Source organism: Synchiropus splendidus, chromosome 1, assembly GCF_027744825.2.
Source record: "Synchiropus splendidus isolate RoL2022-P1 chromosome 1, RoL_Sspl_1.0, whole genome shotgun sequence".
Taxonomy (NCBI): Eukaryota; Metazoa; Chordata; class Actinopteri; order Syngnathiformes; family Callionymidae; genus Synchiropus; species Synchiropus splendidus.
The window spans coordinates 4997418-5013855 of NC_071334.1; the positions used below are offsets into that span (position 1 = coordinate 4997418).

Below are 16438 nucleotides of genomic sequence, written 5' to 3' on the forward strand. Positions count from 1 at the left end.
AGCAACAGAGAAACCAAAAAGGTTCATATCACATCACATACACACTTCCTTGTTATATTTACTGGCGACAAAAGTGCCGAGTTACGAAGAACCAATGTGGCTCATTGAGAATTCAGTGTGAGGAAAGTGAAAGTATTGAAGTGAAATGAACCGACCCATTTGTTAAATCCAAAAAAAAAAAACTTTATTCAAAATATAAAGCAACATCCATTTCACAGGAAGGTAGATAGAAGTCTGATGGTGGAGGATGAAACGTTAAATACAATCAATACATTAGCTTCTGAGGCCTGGCTTGTTCCTGTCCTGGTGGGTAGCCGAGCTACTGGTCCCTCAGCAAAACATGGCCTGGCATTGGAAATAAATTCTAAAAACAACTGTAGAACCGACAAAAAAAAAAAAAAAAAGAACATGCTTTCTCTCATTCATACATATACACGCACACACACAATGCAAAGCCCAATGTTTATAGCAGCGCAGAGCCTTTAGGACTCTATTAATAGTTTTGGGCGATATTGCTCTCTGTATATAAAAAACACAAATAAAAACAAAAGAAGGGGGGTTGGGGGGGAGGAACACACCCACTCAGTCAAGTATTGAAATCTGGAAAATGCCCTTTTCTTTTGCCCTCTGCATAGAAAATCAAAGAATGGCAACCGAACTGCTGTGTATGGAATGTAATGAAAGCAGGCATTTGGGTGCAAAGTCCTCCTAAAAAAAACAAAAAAAAAAAAATGACTGGACAGTCTAGTACTGTACTGTCACAGTTATCACCCAAACTCCAGGGAAAGAAAAATAAAAGATTCTTTGGGAGTCCTGGCCAGACGTGGACATGGTGTGATCATCCGTCGAAGTATGTTTGCGCTCGGCCATGACAAAAATCAAGGCAACAGATGTGGGAGTCGCTCCTGGGTCACGGCTGAGGCTGGTGCCGCGGGGACGCGGAGCACATCCTCGGTATCACCTTCACAGCTGCGGCCTCCACGTGGCCCACATCCTCTGTTTTCTCTATGCTCAAGGGCGGCGTGAGAACACCTGACGGGACATGACAGTTGCGCTGGCTCTCCAAGTCCACGTCCCGGTAGGAATGGGCCTTCTCCTGCGAAGAAACGGCTCATGTGAGATGGAATATTCACCGTTCAACCTCAGTCTACCCTCAAAGCTCTGGCTCGACACTGGAAAAGGCGGCTATATTATCTATAATATTAGCCTCGCCCACTACATTTAAGAAAGAATATAGATCCGCACCGGTCTACAAGTCTTGGTGCAGTGGTCGAAAATGCATGAGGACCACTTCTAAACTAGTTTGGAAAACGGGCTCCAGCATGGAGACTGACTCATGAAACAAACTGGCCAATGTTCTGAACTGGAATCATCAACTCCTCACATCTTTTATTGACATTAAAGCGCTAAAAATGTGTCCCAAGTTCCGACACCACAGCTGGTCTCAGCTGCTGCTTCTCGTCTCCGCTCCTCCAGGAGATCGGCTCTGTGGGCGGAGCTGCGGACACGCGGGTGAAAACAGCGCATTTTGAGCGCTTTAAGGTCAATAAAACACCTGTGATGTCATGTGTTTGATGTGAGGAGGCTCAATATTTTGCCAGCATGACGCTCTTTAGCCTGGAAACATCCAGATACTATCCGCGTCCCTGCATAAGCCACAGGGTTCAAACCACCAGAAAAAAGTAGCGGCTTATAGTCCCGAAATTACGGTAAATGGCAGTGAAAGCCCTTTGATTGTGTAGTTTGTTTTGGAGGAAATGAGTGTAACAGACTGTTTTACAGAAATAGAAATGTTAAATAAAAGTAAAAAAAAAATAAAAAAAGGAAACAAAACTTGCCAGTGGAACAAGGTAGCTCTTGAACCACCCGATTATGGCTGTGTACAGAATCTAACTGGAGGTTTGGATAAAAGGACTGACCCAAATTACGAGACGGTTAATGTGAACTTCGTGTTCGATGTAGCGTCACCGTGAGCTGGTGTTTATCTAAAGTCATACTACTCTTATTTCTTCTCAGCTCACGTTCACGATACACTTGTTCCTGGAGCGTTGCACAAGGTCTTCAGTGGCTGAACTCATGAGTCTGTGATGCAAAAACAAAAGACTTCTCGACTCACCAGCCATGTCATGTAGGCCGCATGAGTCTGGATGTTGTGCATGTCATCAGCTGCTATCCCAGAGAACGTTTTCATCTTGGGCGCCTCACGTTCCCGCAAAGCCATGGCGAAGGGCACCATCCACCGCACGCATTCCTCCACCTCCGACCTCTTGAGGGCTGAACAGCAAAAGTGCATGTTAATACATGAAAGGACTGAACAAGAAATCACACTGCGGATTTAAGACTCTTCTTTCCATTTACCTGAGACGGTTTCCACCAGCTCCAGGGAGGAGAAGTGGAAGAGCGCCGAGGCAGCGAGGACGCCGTTGGAGAACTCTAGGCAACGCATGTCAAGCATACACAGGTCCAACAGCTGCGAAGAGGAAAACAAGTGTTTGCTTTGAGCTGCAGAGTAGCTTCAGTCCATTTCTAATCGTGCCACTACCGTAACTCCCAGATTATAGAGCGCACCAGAATATTAGCTCCCGCCCACTAACTAAAGAAGGAAAACAGATATTGTTCATCTGTAAGCCGCGGGTGCAGCGGTGCTGTCTGCACCGTAGAAAGGCTTAAAAATGCATGAGGATCACTTCTAAATTAGTTTGGAAACGGGCTCCAGCATGGACACTGACTCATGAAACAAACTGTCCAATGTTCTGAACTGGAATCATCAACTCCTCACATCTTTTACTGACATTAAAGCACTCAAAATGTGTCCCAAGTTCCGACACCACAGCCGGTCTCCGCTGCTGCTTCTCGTCTCTGTGTGCGGAGCTGCGGACACGCAGGCGAAAACAGCGCATTTTGTGCGATTTAAGGTCAATAAAACGGCTGTGATGTCATGGGTTTGATGTCACCAGGCTCAATATTTTGGCAGCATGACGCTCTATAGCCTGGAATCCATATATTAGATGTGTCGCTGTACAAGATGCAAGGTTCAGACCACAAGTAGAAGCTTATAGTCCAGAAATTACGGCAGTTCTATTCAGTGAGAAACCAGATCATAAGATGAATGAAAAACTAAACCATTTTCAGCAATAAAGACGCACAATACTGAGCCACGAGCAAAACCTTGCACGTGATACAACACTGAGATAGACCACATAGATCTCACACACACACACACACACGACCTGGTCTCAAAAGTACCTCAGCGATCTGCGTGAATGTGTCCTGTGGGTATCTGGGGATGAGCAACTCGTTGCTCTGCTTCAGATAAGCCACCTGCATGTAAACGTTCAGCCAGGAGATGGGGGTCTGGGGGCTCAAGCTCCAGTTCAGCTCCTGTGTGGGAAGACAGCAAACCAGTTGGATCATGGCACATGCAGCAGCCACAGTTTAGAGCAGACCTGGGCAAAGTGCTGCCCGGGTGCCATATGCAGCCCCAATACCCATGTTTTCATGGCCCCTTTGATGTCAGACTATATATATAGAAGTAATACGTCCTCATTTTTCAGCCTATTTTTGTTCCCCCTTTTAGTCTCCACCACCGCTTCAGCCGTAAATATAGCATGTTCTTGTTTTAAGACTTTTTTTTTTCTTTTCATAGGTTTTTTCTTAATCCTTAAAATACATTGAAGGAATACTGAAAGTATACTTAATAAATAAATTGCCTTTTAATGTTGAACGTCCATAGATGATTTATATTCAAATTAAGAGCGTATAAAATTAAATTTATCCCTGGGTTCCATGGCATATTTACACTTCTTAATATCCTTACTGACATTTCATCCTCTTAGGTATTTTTCCTATCATGTTTTGTCATCATCGCTGTCTCTCTTTTGATGATGGCCCCTCACAACCGTGACAGTGTCTAATGTGGCCCTTTAGGAAATGTAATTGCCCACCTCTGGTTTAGAGGGACAAAACATTTCAGTCAAACAGTGGCGACGTCTGTCGAGACAGTAGTCAGGTTTTTTTTTCCAAAGACATTCCTGCCACAGTTAAAAGTCGGTCACCAAATGACACTTCAAATTCAGGACAGTGGTGAAATATTGGTAGACTTTACATGTGGTGGTGCTTGCTGTTAAGGTAACGGAGGTGAGGACAACTGCTTGACAAACAAACTCTACCAAGACTCAAGCAAGAAACTTTGGAAACCAAAGTGGCCAAAGCGGCACCGAAACAAGGCTCAAGTTAAAGTTAGTGCAGATGTCAACATCATACTCGTACCTTCATGATGATTATTTCCATGCTGAGGATTTCATCTTCAGTGCAGGCTTCATCGGTAACATAGGCAAACTGGTGCACCTTAGGTGGATACATTTCCTGGAGAATGGCAGAATGAAACGCATGAACAACAACGTTTTTGCCATCTAAATTCCCAGCAGACTCTCCGTCTCACCTCGACTTTAGCAGCGATGAAGAGACAGGTGATGCCGATCAGCTGTAGTGTGGACTTGGCCACATTTCTCTGCGTGGCCATGAAGCGATCAAAGTAATCCTGAGCCAAGTGATACGTCTCTCTGTGCAGTTTGTACACCTCGCTGACCTGGAAGCAGAAAAGCGCCATCAGTGTTTGTAAATAAAAACCCGGGCGAATCTTGACCTTTTCAGGCGACAAGCCTCACCTCCATCAGCCAGTCCAGTAGAATGGCCCTCATCTTGGGCTGCAGATGAGGATGCTTCTCCATCATGTTGACATCCCGCACGTACGTCTTGTCCTTCTTCAGCATGTTCTTCCACACCACGTCTTTGCTCGCCCAACTGGAGCCGGGAAAAACAAAAACCTTTAGACACCACACGGCGGCGAGAGACTTGAGTTGCCTATGGGCGCTTTCACACTGCAGTGTTCTGTCTCGGGAGCCTGAATCCGAGTCGCCCCCCATTGAGATTCTTCACACCTCTGCGACGGCACAGTTCATGTTCCAAACCGGCCAATAATGGGTCTGATCGCTGCCTGGGCAGACAACATGGTTCAAAAGCAACTTCTCAAACTCCCAGAACACTGAGGTGAGCAGCCGGAAAATTGCGCCCGGGGACGGGAGCGTCGCGGATCGATCCACGCTGCTCTCGCAACACGTTTACTGACGATGGAGAAGGTTTAGTCAGTGAAGTCCAGACCCAGACGCCAGAAATGATCAATGAATAGTCTGGTGATCTTAAGTAACTTGAGGAAAAATCAGCGTCTTGCCTCTTCACTGTCCTCATGCAGACCGCCGAGATAAGCACTGGAAATAGTTTCAGAAGAGTGCGGCATTATTCATTTAAGCAAATATGTCTGTCAATAAAATCAGATGTTTATCAGCCTGACAAAGGCAAAAAAACGTGAGTTATCAAACACACGCACACATCACGAGTCCCGGACCGCTGCGCCCCGGAGCGCAATTTTCCTGCAGCTCCCGGCTGCTCACCTCAGTGTTCTGGGAGTTTGAGAAGTTGTTTTTGAACGATGTTGTGCGCCCAGACGGCGATCAGACCCTTGACTGCCCAGCATTTAGCGGGTTTGTGTGGAGTCGCGCTGGACAGGTAGTTTCCGGTATCTGGCGCAGAGTCGCCAGAGGTGTGAAGCTCAACACCCACTGAGAGTTTCATGAGACAAAGTGCAGTGGGCCAAAACCCGACTGGCTTGTGTTCGAAAGAGCCTTGTCTCGAGATAGAACCCCTAGTGTGAAAGCACCCTAACTCACTCACCACAGAGCCGGCAAGGGGGCGCAGTGGACAGGCGTCGAAAACACATTATTGAAGTTGTAATGGGGGAAGCCAGCGTTGATCAGAGTGACTTGTGGCACGTCTTCGTTGTCCGGGGTTGGGATCCATCGCTGAGGACTGCTGCAAACAGCGCCGGTGCTCCAGACCACCTGAATTCATGAGATGTCAGTCTGGACTGAATAAGAGTTACGGGTCAAGACCAGCAGATCTCAGTCCACAAACCTACCTCAGAGTCGCGCTGCTTCTTCTTGGTCATCTCTGCTACCTCCTCATCGAGATCTGTGAGATACTGAAGAGCAACAAATGGTTTATATGGACTGTGATAAAAGAGAAGAGGTCAGTCCAGAGGCTAAGAAAGTTGAGACTTGGAGACGTTATTGCAGCACAACACAGGAAGCAAAATGACGACATATTTAGACAAGTATTGTACAGTGTTGACGGTTCCAAAGTGGCCTGCGAAGTTAGCATCTGATACTTACAATAGCCACATCTGCCTTCCTCTTTCTCGTCCGTACTGTATTTTCTTTCGGCGCCTCGGGAGCAGCAGAGTCTGGTTCTGTCTCTTCCCTAAAATCAAAGCCAGCGAGACGACATTAGGCGTCCACTTCAGACCTTTGCAGAAGTGTTGCAAACAAGCCGATAAAGCCGCATTAACAACTCAACAAGGAGCTCTAGCACTCGAGCTAACGCAACTTAGCCGGGGAGCTAAAGGCTCGCCAACTTTTCTGCAAGTGTTACTCGAGAATGAAACACACTTTCAACTCACCGTTTTCCTAGCATCCTACTCAGACTGGTCGGTGGCTGTTTCGGAGTAAACCTGTGGATGAGAGTGGGTTTTAAGCAGGCATTTTCGGCTTTAAACAAACACTGGCTGACTCCCAACCCCCACACCGAGCTCCCTCCTGACAAAGCCCGGCTCGCCCGGGCGCGGGGAAATGGTACGCGATGTTTTAGCTCGTCAAAGTGCCGCAAGAAAACCTCGCACACGCCTCAAACTCATAGCAGTCACGGTGGACAAGTGACTTCACATATTCCGCCCGGTTGGCTTGTATATTTCCGGCGGGAACGTAGTTATTTTCAGGGCTAAACTTTGCACAGCTGGCCCAGCACATCATGGCCGAACCGGGGAAGCAACTCGGTCGCCGACTTTTACCGACGAATAAAACAGCGACAGCCAACAAAACACAGACTATATTCAAAAGGAGAAGCAGTATACCATCCAAAAGTTGTCTTATTTACGTGCAATATCTGCAATTTCCAACAGGACGACGGAGTGAAGCTGCGCTAACTCGGTACAATGAAAGTGAGCTCCGCTCACTTACCTCAAGATCCTTGAAGTTCACCCTTATATGCGCGTCAATGCAACGGTGATGTATCGTTCTGGAAGCGCGGGGGTCATTCAGTGGGAAGGTCGCTGTCTGTGTGCGTCCAGGCCGGGGCGACTCGTCAGACTGAGCTGGCGGGTTCCTGGAGCATCACAATCAGGGAGGAGGCGATTTAACTTGGCGCTAAAAACCCGATCCACCACCAGGTTCCGGTTCTGTTCTGCACCAATATGCGTTTGCGTTTAACTCCTCAAGTCCACGCTTGCACGGGGCGACACGTCACGTTAGTAATATTGCGAAAAACAGGCTTATAAAATAACTTTAAAACATCGCCGGCGCTCCGGAGGCGTGGCCCCGCCGCTGACAGCTGCAGGGGCGGGGCCTAGCAGCAGGAAGCGCCCGGCACCGCGTGGCTAGTCAGACAGATGTAAACAAAGCCGGAGTCACTCGGATTTAAGCCGAAATATCGTTAAAACACGGTCGTCACGCGGTACATTACTAACACCATTTCCTTGTAGAGGCCCTAGTGGACCATATAAGTCGCTGTCACTAATGACGCACCGGCTATTTTCCGGTATAACAAGTATCTTGGCTAAAAAAAACCCGCCGATTCTGGCGCCCATTTCTAGCGCGGGTTGCCATGTCTGCTCATATCCTCCTTTTTCAAACGTGTGACCTAGAAGCAACAACGTTAAACGTTCTTTTGATGAAGCTGGTCAAAAATGACGAGCGCGTAAGTCGTGTGCCGTCGGTGACTATCAAACATGGACGAGACTCGATGACTAAATGTATGTTTTGGAGTTGACCTTTGACCGGTCACCTGGTACACCTCGCTCGTCGCGCAAGTAAACGTCACATTCCGCTCCTAAAATGAGGTGGTTAGATCTGTTTGGTCGTGTTAAATCAGTCGTCATTGGAATGGTCCACGTGAGAGCTCTGCCAGGTGATGTGTTATTTCCATATCTACGTGCATGTGCTTTCTAAAGGGCTTTGGTCAGTGAATAATGTGCTTTAACTGTCGACATGTGGCTCATATTCTCCTCATCTCAGGTTCTCCTCTGAGTCAGATGAGTGTCTCCCAAATAATAGAGGAAGCTTGCAAGGAGGCGGCAATCTACCGTGACGCCGGGGTGGTGAGTGGATCTTTGTAAAAGATGTGTTTCAGCGCCACTGAGTGAAGCCGAGCTCCTCTTGCAGGACGGCGTCATGATTGAGAACATGCACGACGTGCCGTACACCGTCTCGGTGGGTCCGGAGGTCTGTGCCAGCATGACGGCGGTGTGCGCCGCCGTGAGAAGCACGTGTCCGTCACTGCCTCTGGGGGTTCAGATCCTGGCCTCTGCCAACCAGCATGCCCTGGCGGTGGCTCTGGCCTCAGGTGCCTGCTCCTCTATTACCATCTGAATGTGACTGGACAACACTACACCCTTCATCTCCTCAGGTCTGGACTTCATCCGAGCTGAGGGTTTCGTGTTCTCTCACGTTGCCGATGAAGGCCTCCTCAATGCGTGTGCTGGAGATTTGCTCCGATATCGCAGGAGGATCGGAGCGGAGCATGTGCAGATCTTCACCGACATCAAAAAGAAACACAGGTGACTCGAGTGCCTTCACTGGCGTCCTTCACTAAGAGTCCTGATCGCTGGTCTCCGTGCAGCTCTCACGCCATGACAGCAGACGTGAGCGTCGTGGAGACGGCTCAGGCGGCAGAGTTCTTCCTCTCTGACGGCGTCATCATCACTGGGACGGCGACCGGGCTGCAGGCCGACGTCTGTGAGCTCAGAGGTACCTGCCCCTCTAACACAAGTGCTGACTCATCACATGTCAAGCTCAGTTTTAAATGTTTCTCTCCATAAAGTCTGGTCAGAGGACAATCGACTCAGTAGCTTCTGGTGTGTTCCACAGGTGACACCACTGTTTTGTATCGTGATCAAATACAGGGGTACCACAGTCCGTTCCAGACGTCCGTTCGAGTAGCGATTTGTTTGAAATCTGAATGGATTTTTCCCATTACAATGAATGGAAAAAGAAACAATGCGTTCCAAGCCTTAAACTAGTCTTTTGTAGGAGTGAATGTAGAGTGTCTGCTGCAGGTGGCTGTTCCTCTATGTGTGTGGCCGCTGCATGTGGGAGGGGTTGCCGAGTGAGTGAGGTCTCTCCAGAAGTGAAGAGGTGCCCGGTGCGTGTCCAGCTCTGAATGTGCGCTTCTGTGCAGTTTGGCTGTGACAAAGTCATAAACCAAGTCACGCTCTGTCCCAGACTGGCCTCATCCCTGTCCCAGCTCCAGCCCACAACAGGACATCAAACCCTGGAGTGAGCGCTCCAGCACCTCCCCTGTGACACTCTACCACGGTCCAGTGTGGAGACAGGAAAGGTTTTACACCTCAATATGAAGAAAAAACAGTCAGTAAATGTAGCTAACGGGACACGTCTGCGTACAGAGGCTGCGTTATACACAATAACAAAACACGTCATGGGTCAGATGATCGGTCCGCGCACGTTATGTTATTTCCGGCTTTTTTCGGGGGCATTCAAGTTCTGGATTCTCAAAAAAATCTCGAAATTTTTGTGCGAACTCCGATTTGTTCAAAGTCTGGGACGAAAACCGAGGTTCCACTGTACAAGAAAAAGAGAGTAAGAATTCCAGTCATTTGTGGGAGCAGAGGGAGCCACCAACTCACTGCAGCACTGTTCTAACCTGCACTGCTCTGGTCACAGGTAGTAATGGGCGGATGAGGCTTCATGAAACAGTGTCCTGGTTTTCAGAGGCCACCAAATGGTGCTGTCTGCTGTAAAATGTTTGGACTTGAACAACTCGTTCAATGAAACATCCATTTCTAATGGCTTCTGAATATTAGGACGCTGTTTCACCCACCCTGCAACAGTGTTTCATGATGCCTCATCATCAGAGGTAACCCAGTACGGTGGTCAGCCAAGGTGGGACATGCTTCAGAGAGGTTGCCAGCGCAGGACGTGCACTGCAGAGTCTCCAGTCAGAGATATTCAGAGGCAGGAAGTCAGATTTCAGTGATGGTATGGGGTCGAAAATTCACTCATGCGCAGGTTGAATTAGGTTGCAGCTCTTGGATGATGAAGTGGAGAAGACAACTGCATGTGTTTTTTGGAAACACAGCAGAACTCCTCACTTTCAAGTCAAGCAGAGCACCAGCAGCCATGTTTGAGCTCCCTACACTGAGGTCAGTGGGTTTGAAATATGGACCGGCCCTGTCTCGCCGGAGCTATTCCTGGCCCGGGCCTCCAGCACGACGGACCGGTACAGAGACCCGACCCTGCACACACGTGAGCGCAGACAAGCCCAGACATGTGGACATGGAGCCATCACAGCGATGACTGTGACACACATTCACGTGAGGTCAACTCTCACTGACACACTCACACGTTGGTATATCTATCTTTATTAGGCTATTGTGAGCCACAACCCTTTCCCCAGCCTCTCCCCCCTGAACCTAACCATCCAAAACACATGGCTCACCTGAACCAGGACTCCAAACCAAACTTAGACCCAAGTATATTGATGTTTTCATCCTGAAATTGAGGCTTAACCTTGCTCCTAACTAAGCCAAATGTCCTCACAAAGGCATGTTTTTCCCAGAATTGGTCCTCATAAGAATAGATCAACCAATTCCCCACACAGAGAAGTTTGTCTTCCCATCTTTGTGAGGACCTCTCGTAGCCATTTCCTCAGCTTCCATCCAAAACACAGCTCACCTTAATGGCTGACCTGCAGTACTGATCCATGACCCCTCACCGACCCATCACTGCCTAAAACTGAAATAAACCAGTTCCGTTTGGCCTCAGTAATCGTGGACTCGGACTCTGCTCCAACACACTGTGGACTCTCCTTCAGGATCCATTGTCTTCTCATCTGCAGATGTTTCCCAGTCAGTCCGGATCCCAGTGCTCGTTGGTTCCGGAGTGACCCACGACAACGTAGATCGGTACCTGGAAGCAAGTGGCGTGATCGTGGGGTCTCACTTCAAGAAGGACGGCCAGTGGACCAACGCCGTGGACCCGGAACGTGTGAAGCGCTTCATGGGGAGAGTTCACCATCTCCGTCAATGAACAAACTGAAATAAACCCTCAAATATGAAAACAAGATTTATTTGGACTTTTTTTGTACATTTTTATAAATATAAAAACATTATTTACATGTCTCAACATTTTAAAAAGTGGGAACACACTGAAGAACTGTACAACAAGTCCGAGGAAAGAAAGCTAAAGCTACGACACGACAGAGTTTATGGATAATAAAAAAAATAAAAAGACGTGTTTAAAGTCACAGCATTCCACCCACTAGCCTACGTCTTTATGAACAATGGTTTACAGTTACGGTACTTCCTCCCCGAGGGTCCGACAGTGTGATGATGTCACATTGTGTCAGGGCTGCAGCAGAAGTCGTCTGTTTTGCAGGTGAGGTGAGGTGAGGTGACCACCGACATCCTGACCAGGTGAAGGCACGGCGGCAGTGAGGGACCACAGCCGCCACTCAATAGTTGCACAGGCGCTGGCACGGCTGCTTGAAGTGACCGTAGCGCCGGTAGTAGCGCACCTTGGTCAGGTTCTGCCTTTTGAGAGCGCCGTGGCTCAGTTTCTTGCGCTCCATCTCGGCGCTGGCTCGGCGTGCGGACAGCAGCTGGACGTTGCAGGGCACGGGGAGGCCCCAGGCCGCCATGCGCCAGGATATATGACGCCTCACCGCCACTGGCCTGGACAAACACAGGGTGTTTGAGCTGGGACTCCTTCCTCCTGCAGTTTACTAAGTTAAACAGCAACAGACTGCTTGAAATGGACACTGTTCAGCAGCAGAAAAGTAGCACCACGTTTGCAGTTTTTCACCCCATTTAGTGGTGACGGACTGGTGAAGCTTCATGAAACAGTGCTGTCATTTTCTGAAGTCGGTCGGTGGTGCACTTGGTTCAACATTAATGTGAGAAATGGTTGTGCAAAACGATTTGAGAGTGCCACCTAGTGGCCTCTGAAAATCAGGAGAGTGTTTCATGAAGCCTCGCCAGCCCATCACAGCCATTTTTGTTTGTTACAGAAGCAAAGGACATGTGATACGGGTGAAGCAGCCGTCGCTGTTCTCTGGCGGTGTCAAGGGCGACTCGACTGACCTGCAGTGTGGCTCCTCCTCCTCCTCGAAGCCTTCCTCCTCCAGCTCCTCCTCGGCTCCGCTGAGCCGGCGCCTCATCTGATAGACCGACATGCTGGGGTGTTCGATCAGCAGGTTCTCCAGGGGGTCCACCGCCTCTGAGTGGTCCACCTCAGTCTCTGGAAGTGGATTGATAACTCAGTGTGTGTGTGCTTGTCTAGCCATCCTTGTGGGGACTAATTCTTGGAAACATGCCTACTTGCGGGGACCAAGCCTCAAATTGAGGATGAAAAGGTCAAAATAACTTAAAAAAACAAAATAAAATAATTGGGTTTCAGTTTGGTTCAGAATCCTGGTTAAGGTTAGCCTTTTGTTGTGGATGGTTTTGGTTTAGGGGGGAGTCCTAACAAGGATGTGTGTGTGTGTGTGTGTGTGAGGGCGCTCTGACCTGGGAGGTTGACAATCACCCAGCCTCCCTCTTCAAGCTCCATCAGCTCCTCAAAGTCATCATGTGTTGACTTGCAGACGTCATCGTTGTTGCTTCCAAGGAGGTGGAAGAGAATCTTTCCAAACATGTTTGACTCTTCTAGTCTGTAAACAACAGGGGGGAGTGTAAACACATAGTGTTCAACTCACAACCAACAAGTCATTGAGGGGCAAACAGCGCCCCCTGGTGGTACAAGTGACGACCGGAGGAAAGTTTCAGCGCGTCCACAAAGTACAACAAGCGCTGTCAATAAATGTATTAAATAGCATAAATATACAATTCTTCTTGGTTGGATTCACATGCAGTTCAAACAGTGGCACTTCCGTCACAAAACCGCAAACCTTTATCACCATCGCAGAAGAAACCTGAGCGTGCGCTCCGTTACAGTGACGTCACACATGAGCCATTTCATAACAGTAACAACTGAGCTCGCGCCCCCGGGCTTCTTCACGCCATAAGGGCGTTTTCTTTCAGTCAAACAATGTTTAGATCTTCATCTGCATCAACTTTGTGTTGAAGGTACAAAAATACAGCATGAAATTACGCATTTTTTGTCAAGGAAAAGTGTTGCAAATGTAGAGCAGAGAAATCACTGACACACACAACATCGGGGCGTGTGCACGCGCGCGCCCCACTCGGTGTGACATAAGGCGAACAGCTGAGCTCGAGCTTGTCGTGCACCGTCAGACGTGATGACGCGCGGATGTTGACAGCGCCGCGCCGCAAGTCACGCAGTAAACAAACAAACACAGCGAGACAAAGAGGTCGGACAAGGCAGAGAACAACAGCGGAGAGTTGGAGACGAAAATCGTCTGAGTCACCGCAGGTCCGCTCGTGTAAACAATGGCGCTTCCATCACCTGGTGAGACGAGGATCCGTCGTCGAAAGGCGTCGTCGTCTGTGGAAAGTGTCGGTGATGTTCCTCCGTACAGATTGTTTTGATCCTCCACTTGTTTGTCCGCCGGAGCCCCGCCTGTGTCTGATGACGTCACATGCTCTCAGCCAATGAGGGCGCTCCCGCCGTTCTGCCAGATCAGCGCTCAGTCATGACCAGAATTCAAAGTTTATTTCTAGCGAGTAACATGCGTCAAAGTTTGACAAGTTTAACAGCGTTCAAATAAAATAAAATAAAATGGATTTACACCTGACTTGTTCCCGGTGCATGTTGGCCTCCGCGAGGGCTGCCCTTTGTCACCGGTTCCGTTCATTACTTTTATGGACAGAATTTCTAGGAGCAGCCAGGGTTCGGAGGGGATCCGGTTCGGAATTTCATCTCTGCTATTTGCGGACAATGTTGTTCTGCTGGCCTCATCAGACCGGGACCTTCAGCATGCACTGGGGCGGTTTGCAGCCTAGTGTGAAGCAGCCGCGATGAGGATCAGCGTCTCCGAGTCTGAGGCCATGGTTCTCGACCGGAATAAGGTGGTTTGCCCTCTCCGGGTCGGTGGAGAGTTCTTGCCCCAAGTGGTGGAGTTTAAGGATCTCAGGGTCTTGTTCTCCAGTGAGGGAGAAGGGGAGCATGAGATTGATAGACGGGTTGGTGCAGCGGCAGCAGTGATGCAGTCGCTGTATCGGACCGTCGTGGTGAAGAGGAAGCTGAGTCACAAGACGAAGCTCTGGATTTACCCTCACCTATGGTCACCAGCTTTGGGTCATGACTGAAAGGATGAGATCGCGGATACAAGCGGCTGAGATGAGTTTCCTCCGCAGGGTGGCTGGGCGCACCCTTAGAGATAGGGTGAGGAGTTCGGTCATCCGGGAGGAGCTCAGGGTGGAGCCGCTGCTCCTCCACATCCAGAGGAACCAGCTGAGGTGGCTGGGGCATCTGATCCGGGTGCCCCCTGGACGCCTCCCTGGGGAGGTGTTCCGGGCATGGAGGAGACCCTGGGGAAGACCCAGGACTCGCTGGAGAGATGATGTCTCCGCTCTGGCTTGGGAACATCTCTGGATCCCCCGGGAGGAGCTGGAGGAGGTTTGTGCGGATCGGGAAGTTTGGGCTTCCTTGCTCCGAATGCTGCCTCCGCGACCCGACCCCGGATAAGCGGTAGAAGAAGAAGAAGAAGAAGGATTTACACCTGCAACCACTCGTCAGTCCCTAATGTTGCTTCCTACTTTTACGTTTAGACGGTTTTCCTCATTGATAACTCATGCCGATTAATAAACCAATTCATTTCTGGCAGAAATATTGCCAAGCAAACTGTTGCGAACTTTGTCTATGTCCATTTATAGCCAGTTTTTTAATACAAGGACAGTAAAAGAATGCAGTTACTCACAGTTAAACAACAGTCTGTCACCATGAAAATATCAGTCTTTAAAACCATTCATATATACTTTTTTAAAGAGAAGTTACAATTTTCAAATATCTTTACACTAAAATCCGATGTAGTTGCACGTGTTTATTATTTAAAAAGTTAAGTAAAAGTTTATTTTTATATTTCCTCTCCCATGACTAACCGGAAGTGCAGCCCGGAAGGCGACAGAGCAGCGCAACACCATTCATCGGCTCAACAGCGAGTGTGATCTGCAGGTAAACAAGCGGTGAAAGTGGAACCGTTTCCTCCTTGTTTGACTTCATTTACATTCCATCAATTGGTCCATGACACACCGTGTGTGTCCGTGAACAGCGGGTGAGTTTCTGTTGAGTTCACTGTGACTTGAGTGAAGTCAAGGTTTGAACTCAGCTGTTGAACTTTAGTGACAGGGAAATGTACTTCGAAAGCTCCAAGCTGTTGTCATGTACACGGCCGATTCGTTTGTCTCTTCGTTCACGCAACGCTCTTTTAGTGCACGAGTGAGACTGAAAATAAACACTCGGTTCGTGTTAAGTGAAACTAAAAGTAAACAAAGATCTTAACGTGGCTTCAAGTTTACTAACTTAACTGCGCACATACTGTATGTCCGAGTTGGTTTTCCAGTGTATTTTAGTCGGATACACTGTGATTCCAGTTGGCCTCCCTAACTTTCAGTTCTTTGGAAATAGAAAGTGGAAGCCACTGACTCATGTCAGTTTCTTCATGGGTGATCGGCCCCACAGTTGCTGCTGGTTTGGCTGCTCCAACGGCTCCCACGACCTCACCTCTTGTTTTCTTTAGTGCGGTGAGCAATGGCCCCGAGAATCGACGACGTGATGCGGCTGTGCTGCGAGGTGTCTGAACACAACAACATCAAGGTGGCGGTGAAGAGCTCAGCCAAAGGAGCGTGTGCGGCAGGTGGCGGCGCGTTTGTCGGAGGATTACTGGGTGGACCACCGGGCATTGCTTTGGGTAAGACATCCTGATTCCCGTCCGATCCCCAACACGCCGTGACCCCGGGTCTGTCTCCCAGGTGCAACGATAGGTGGCCTCCTCGGCGCTTGGATGACCAGCGGTCAGTTCAAGCCGCTCCCTCAGATCCTGATGGAGCTGCCGCCAGCTCAGCGGCAGAAGCTCTACAGGAATATCATGGCGGTGCTGAGCGATCTGAACTGGATGGACGCGGCTCAGCTGGTGGCCCTGGTGATGGGCAGCACCAGCTTGCAGCAGCAGGTCACCGCCGCGCTGATCAACTATGTCACCAAGGAGCTGAAGGCCCAGGTGTCGTACGCAGACTGACAGAAGCTGGGGAGTACTTTCTGAACCATTTCATAAAATTTGATAAACTTGACTGACAATTCTGCTGTGAGTGGAGAGAACGAAACAATCGTGTCACTCTGTATCAGGGTGTGAATCGAACATTAAATATGTGTAATAAAGCCGCACTTCTTTTGACTATACATTTTCACAGGATTAA

At 48.9% G+C, this 16438-nt stretch overlaps 4 protein-coding genes across 6 annotated transcripts; 2 read left to right on the forward strand and 2 right to left on the reverse strand.

The window, feature by feature from the left end:
* Nucleotides 1–222: 222 nt before the first annotated feature.
* Nucleotides 223–7280, reverse strand: ccne1 (cyclin E1). Of its 2 annotated transcripts, none has more exons than XM_053885886.1 (12): nucleotides 7071–7280; nucleotides 6515–6565; nucleotides 6228–6315; nucleotides 5975–6037; nucleotides 5731–5897; nucleotides 4668–4803; nucleotides 4442–4588; nucleotides 4270–4365; nucleotides 3247–3381; nucleotides 2359–2470; nucleotides 2117–2274; nucleotides 223–1096 (listed from the first exon to the last, which is right to left on the reverse strand). In XM_053885886.1, the coding sequence occupies exons 2-12, from the start codon at nucleotides 6526–6528 to the stop codon at nucleotides 911–913; spliced, it is 1302 nt and encodes a 433-aa protein (XP_053741861.1). In that variant the 5' UTR covers nucleotides 6529–6565; nucleotides 7071–7280; the 3' UTR covers nucleotides 223–910. The 2 variants fall into 2 exon arrangements, with proteins under 2 accessions (XP_053741861.1, XP_053741872.1); XM_053885897.1 differs by lacking the exon at nucleotides 7071–7280 and adding an exon at nucleotides 6965–7021.
* Nucleotides 7281–7758: 478 nt separating this feature from the next.
* Nucleotides 7759–11165, forward strand: zgc:162297 (uncharacterized protein LOC555865 homolog). Its single transcript, XM_053887816.1, has 6 exons — nucleotides 7759–8016; nucleotides 8124–8206; nucleotides 8271–8451; nucleotides 8515–8665; nucleotides 8728–8855; nucleotides 10963–11165. The coding sequence occupies exons 1-6, from the start codon at nucleotides 7944–7946 to the stop codon at nucleotides 11151–11153; spliced, it is 807 nt and encodes a 268-aa protein (XP_053743791.1). The 5' UTR covers nucleotides 7759–7943; the 3' UTR covers nucleotides 11154–11165.
* Nucleotides 11164–13770, reverse strand: si:ch211-260e23.9 (uncharacterized protein LOC555795 homolog). Its single transcript, XM_053887828.1, has 4 exons — nucleotides 13530–13770; nucleotides 12632–12774; nucleotides 12206–12362; nucleotides 11164–11797 (listed from the first exon to the last, which is right to left on the reverse strand). Exons 2-4 carry the CDS (start codon nucleotides 12756–12758, stop codon nucleotides 11578–11580), a joined length of 504 nt encoding a protein of 167 aa, XP_053743803.1. The 5' UTR covers nucleotides 12759–12774; nucleotides 13530–13770; the 3' UTR covers nucleotides 11164–11577.
* A 1365-nt stretch (nucleotides 13771–15135) lies between these two features.
* On the forward strand, nucleotides 15136–16420 carry LOC128747467 (protein C19orf12 homolog). 2 transcript variants are annotated; one of them, XM_053845378.1, is made up of 3 exons: nucleotides 15136–15197; nucleotides 15763–15933; nucleotides 15995–16419. In XM_053845378.1, the coding sequence occupies exons 2-3, from the start codon at nucleotides 15774–15776 to the stop codon at nucleotides 16258–16260; spliced, it is 426 nt and encodes a 141-aa protein (XP_053701353.1). In that variant the 5' UTR covers nucleotides 15136–15197; nucleotides 15763–15773; the 3' UTR covers nucleotides 16261–16419. The 2 variants fall into 2 exon arrangements, with proteins under 2 accessions (XP_053701353.1, XP_053701344.1); XM_053845369.1 differs by having other exon boundaries at nucleotides 15148–15297; nucleotides 15995–16420.
* The last annotated feature ends 18 nt before the right edge of the window (nucleotides 16421–16438 follow it).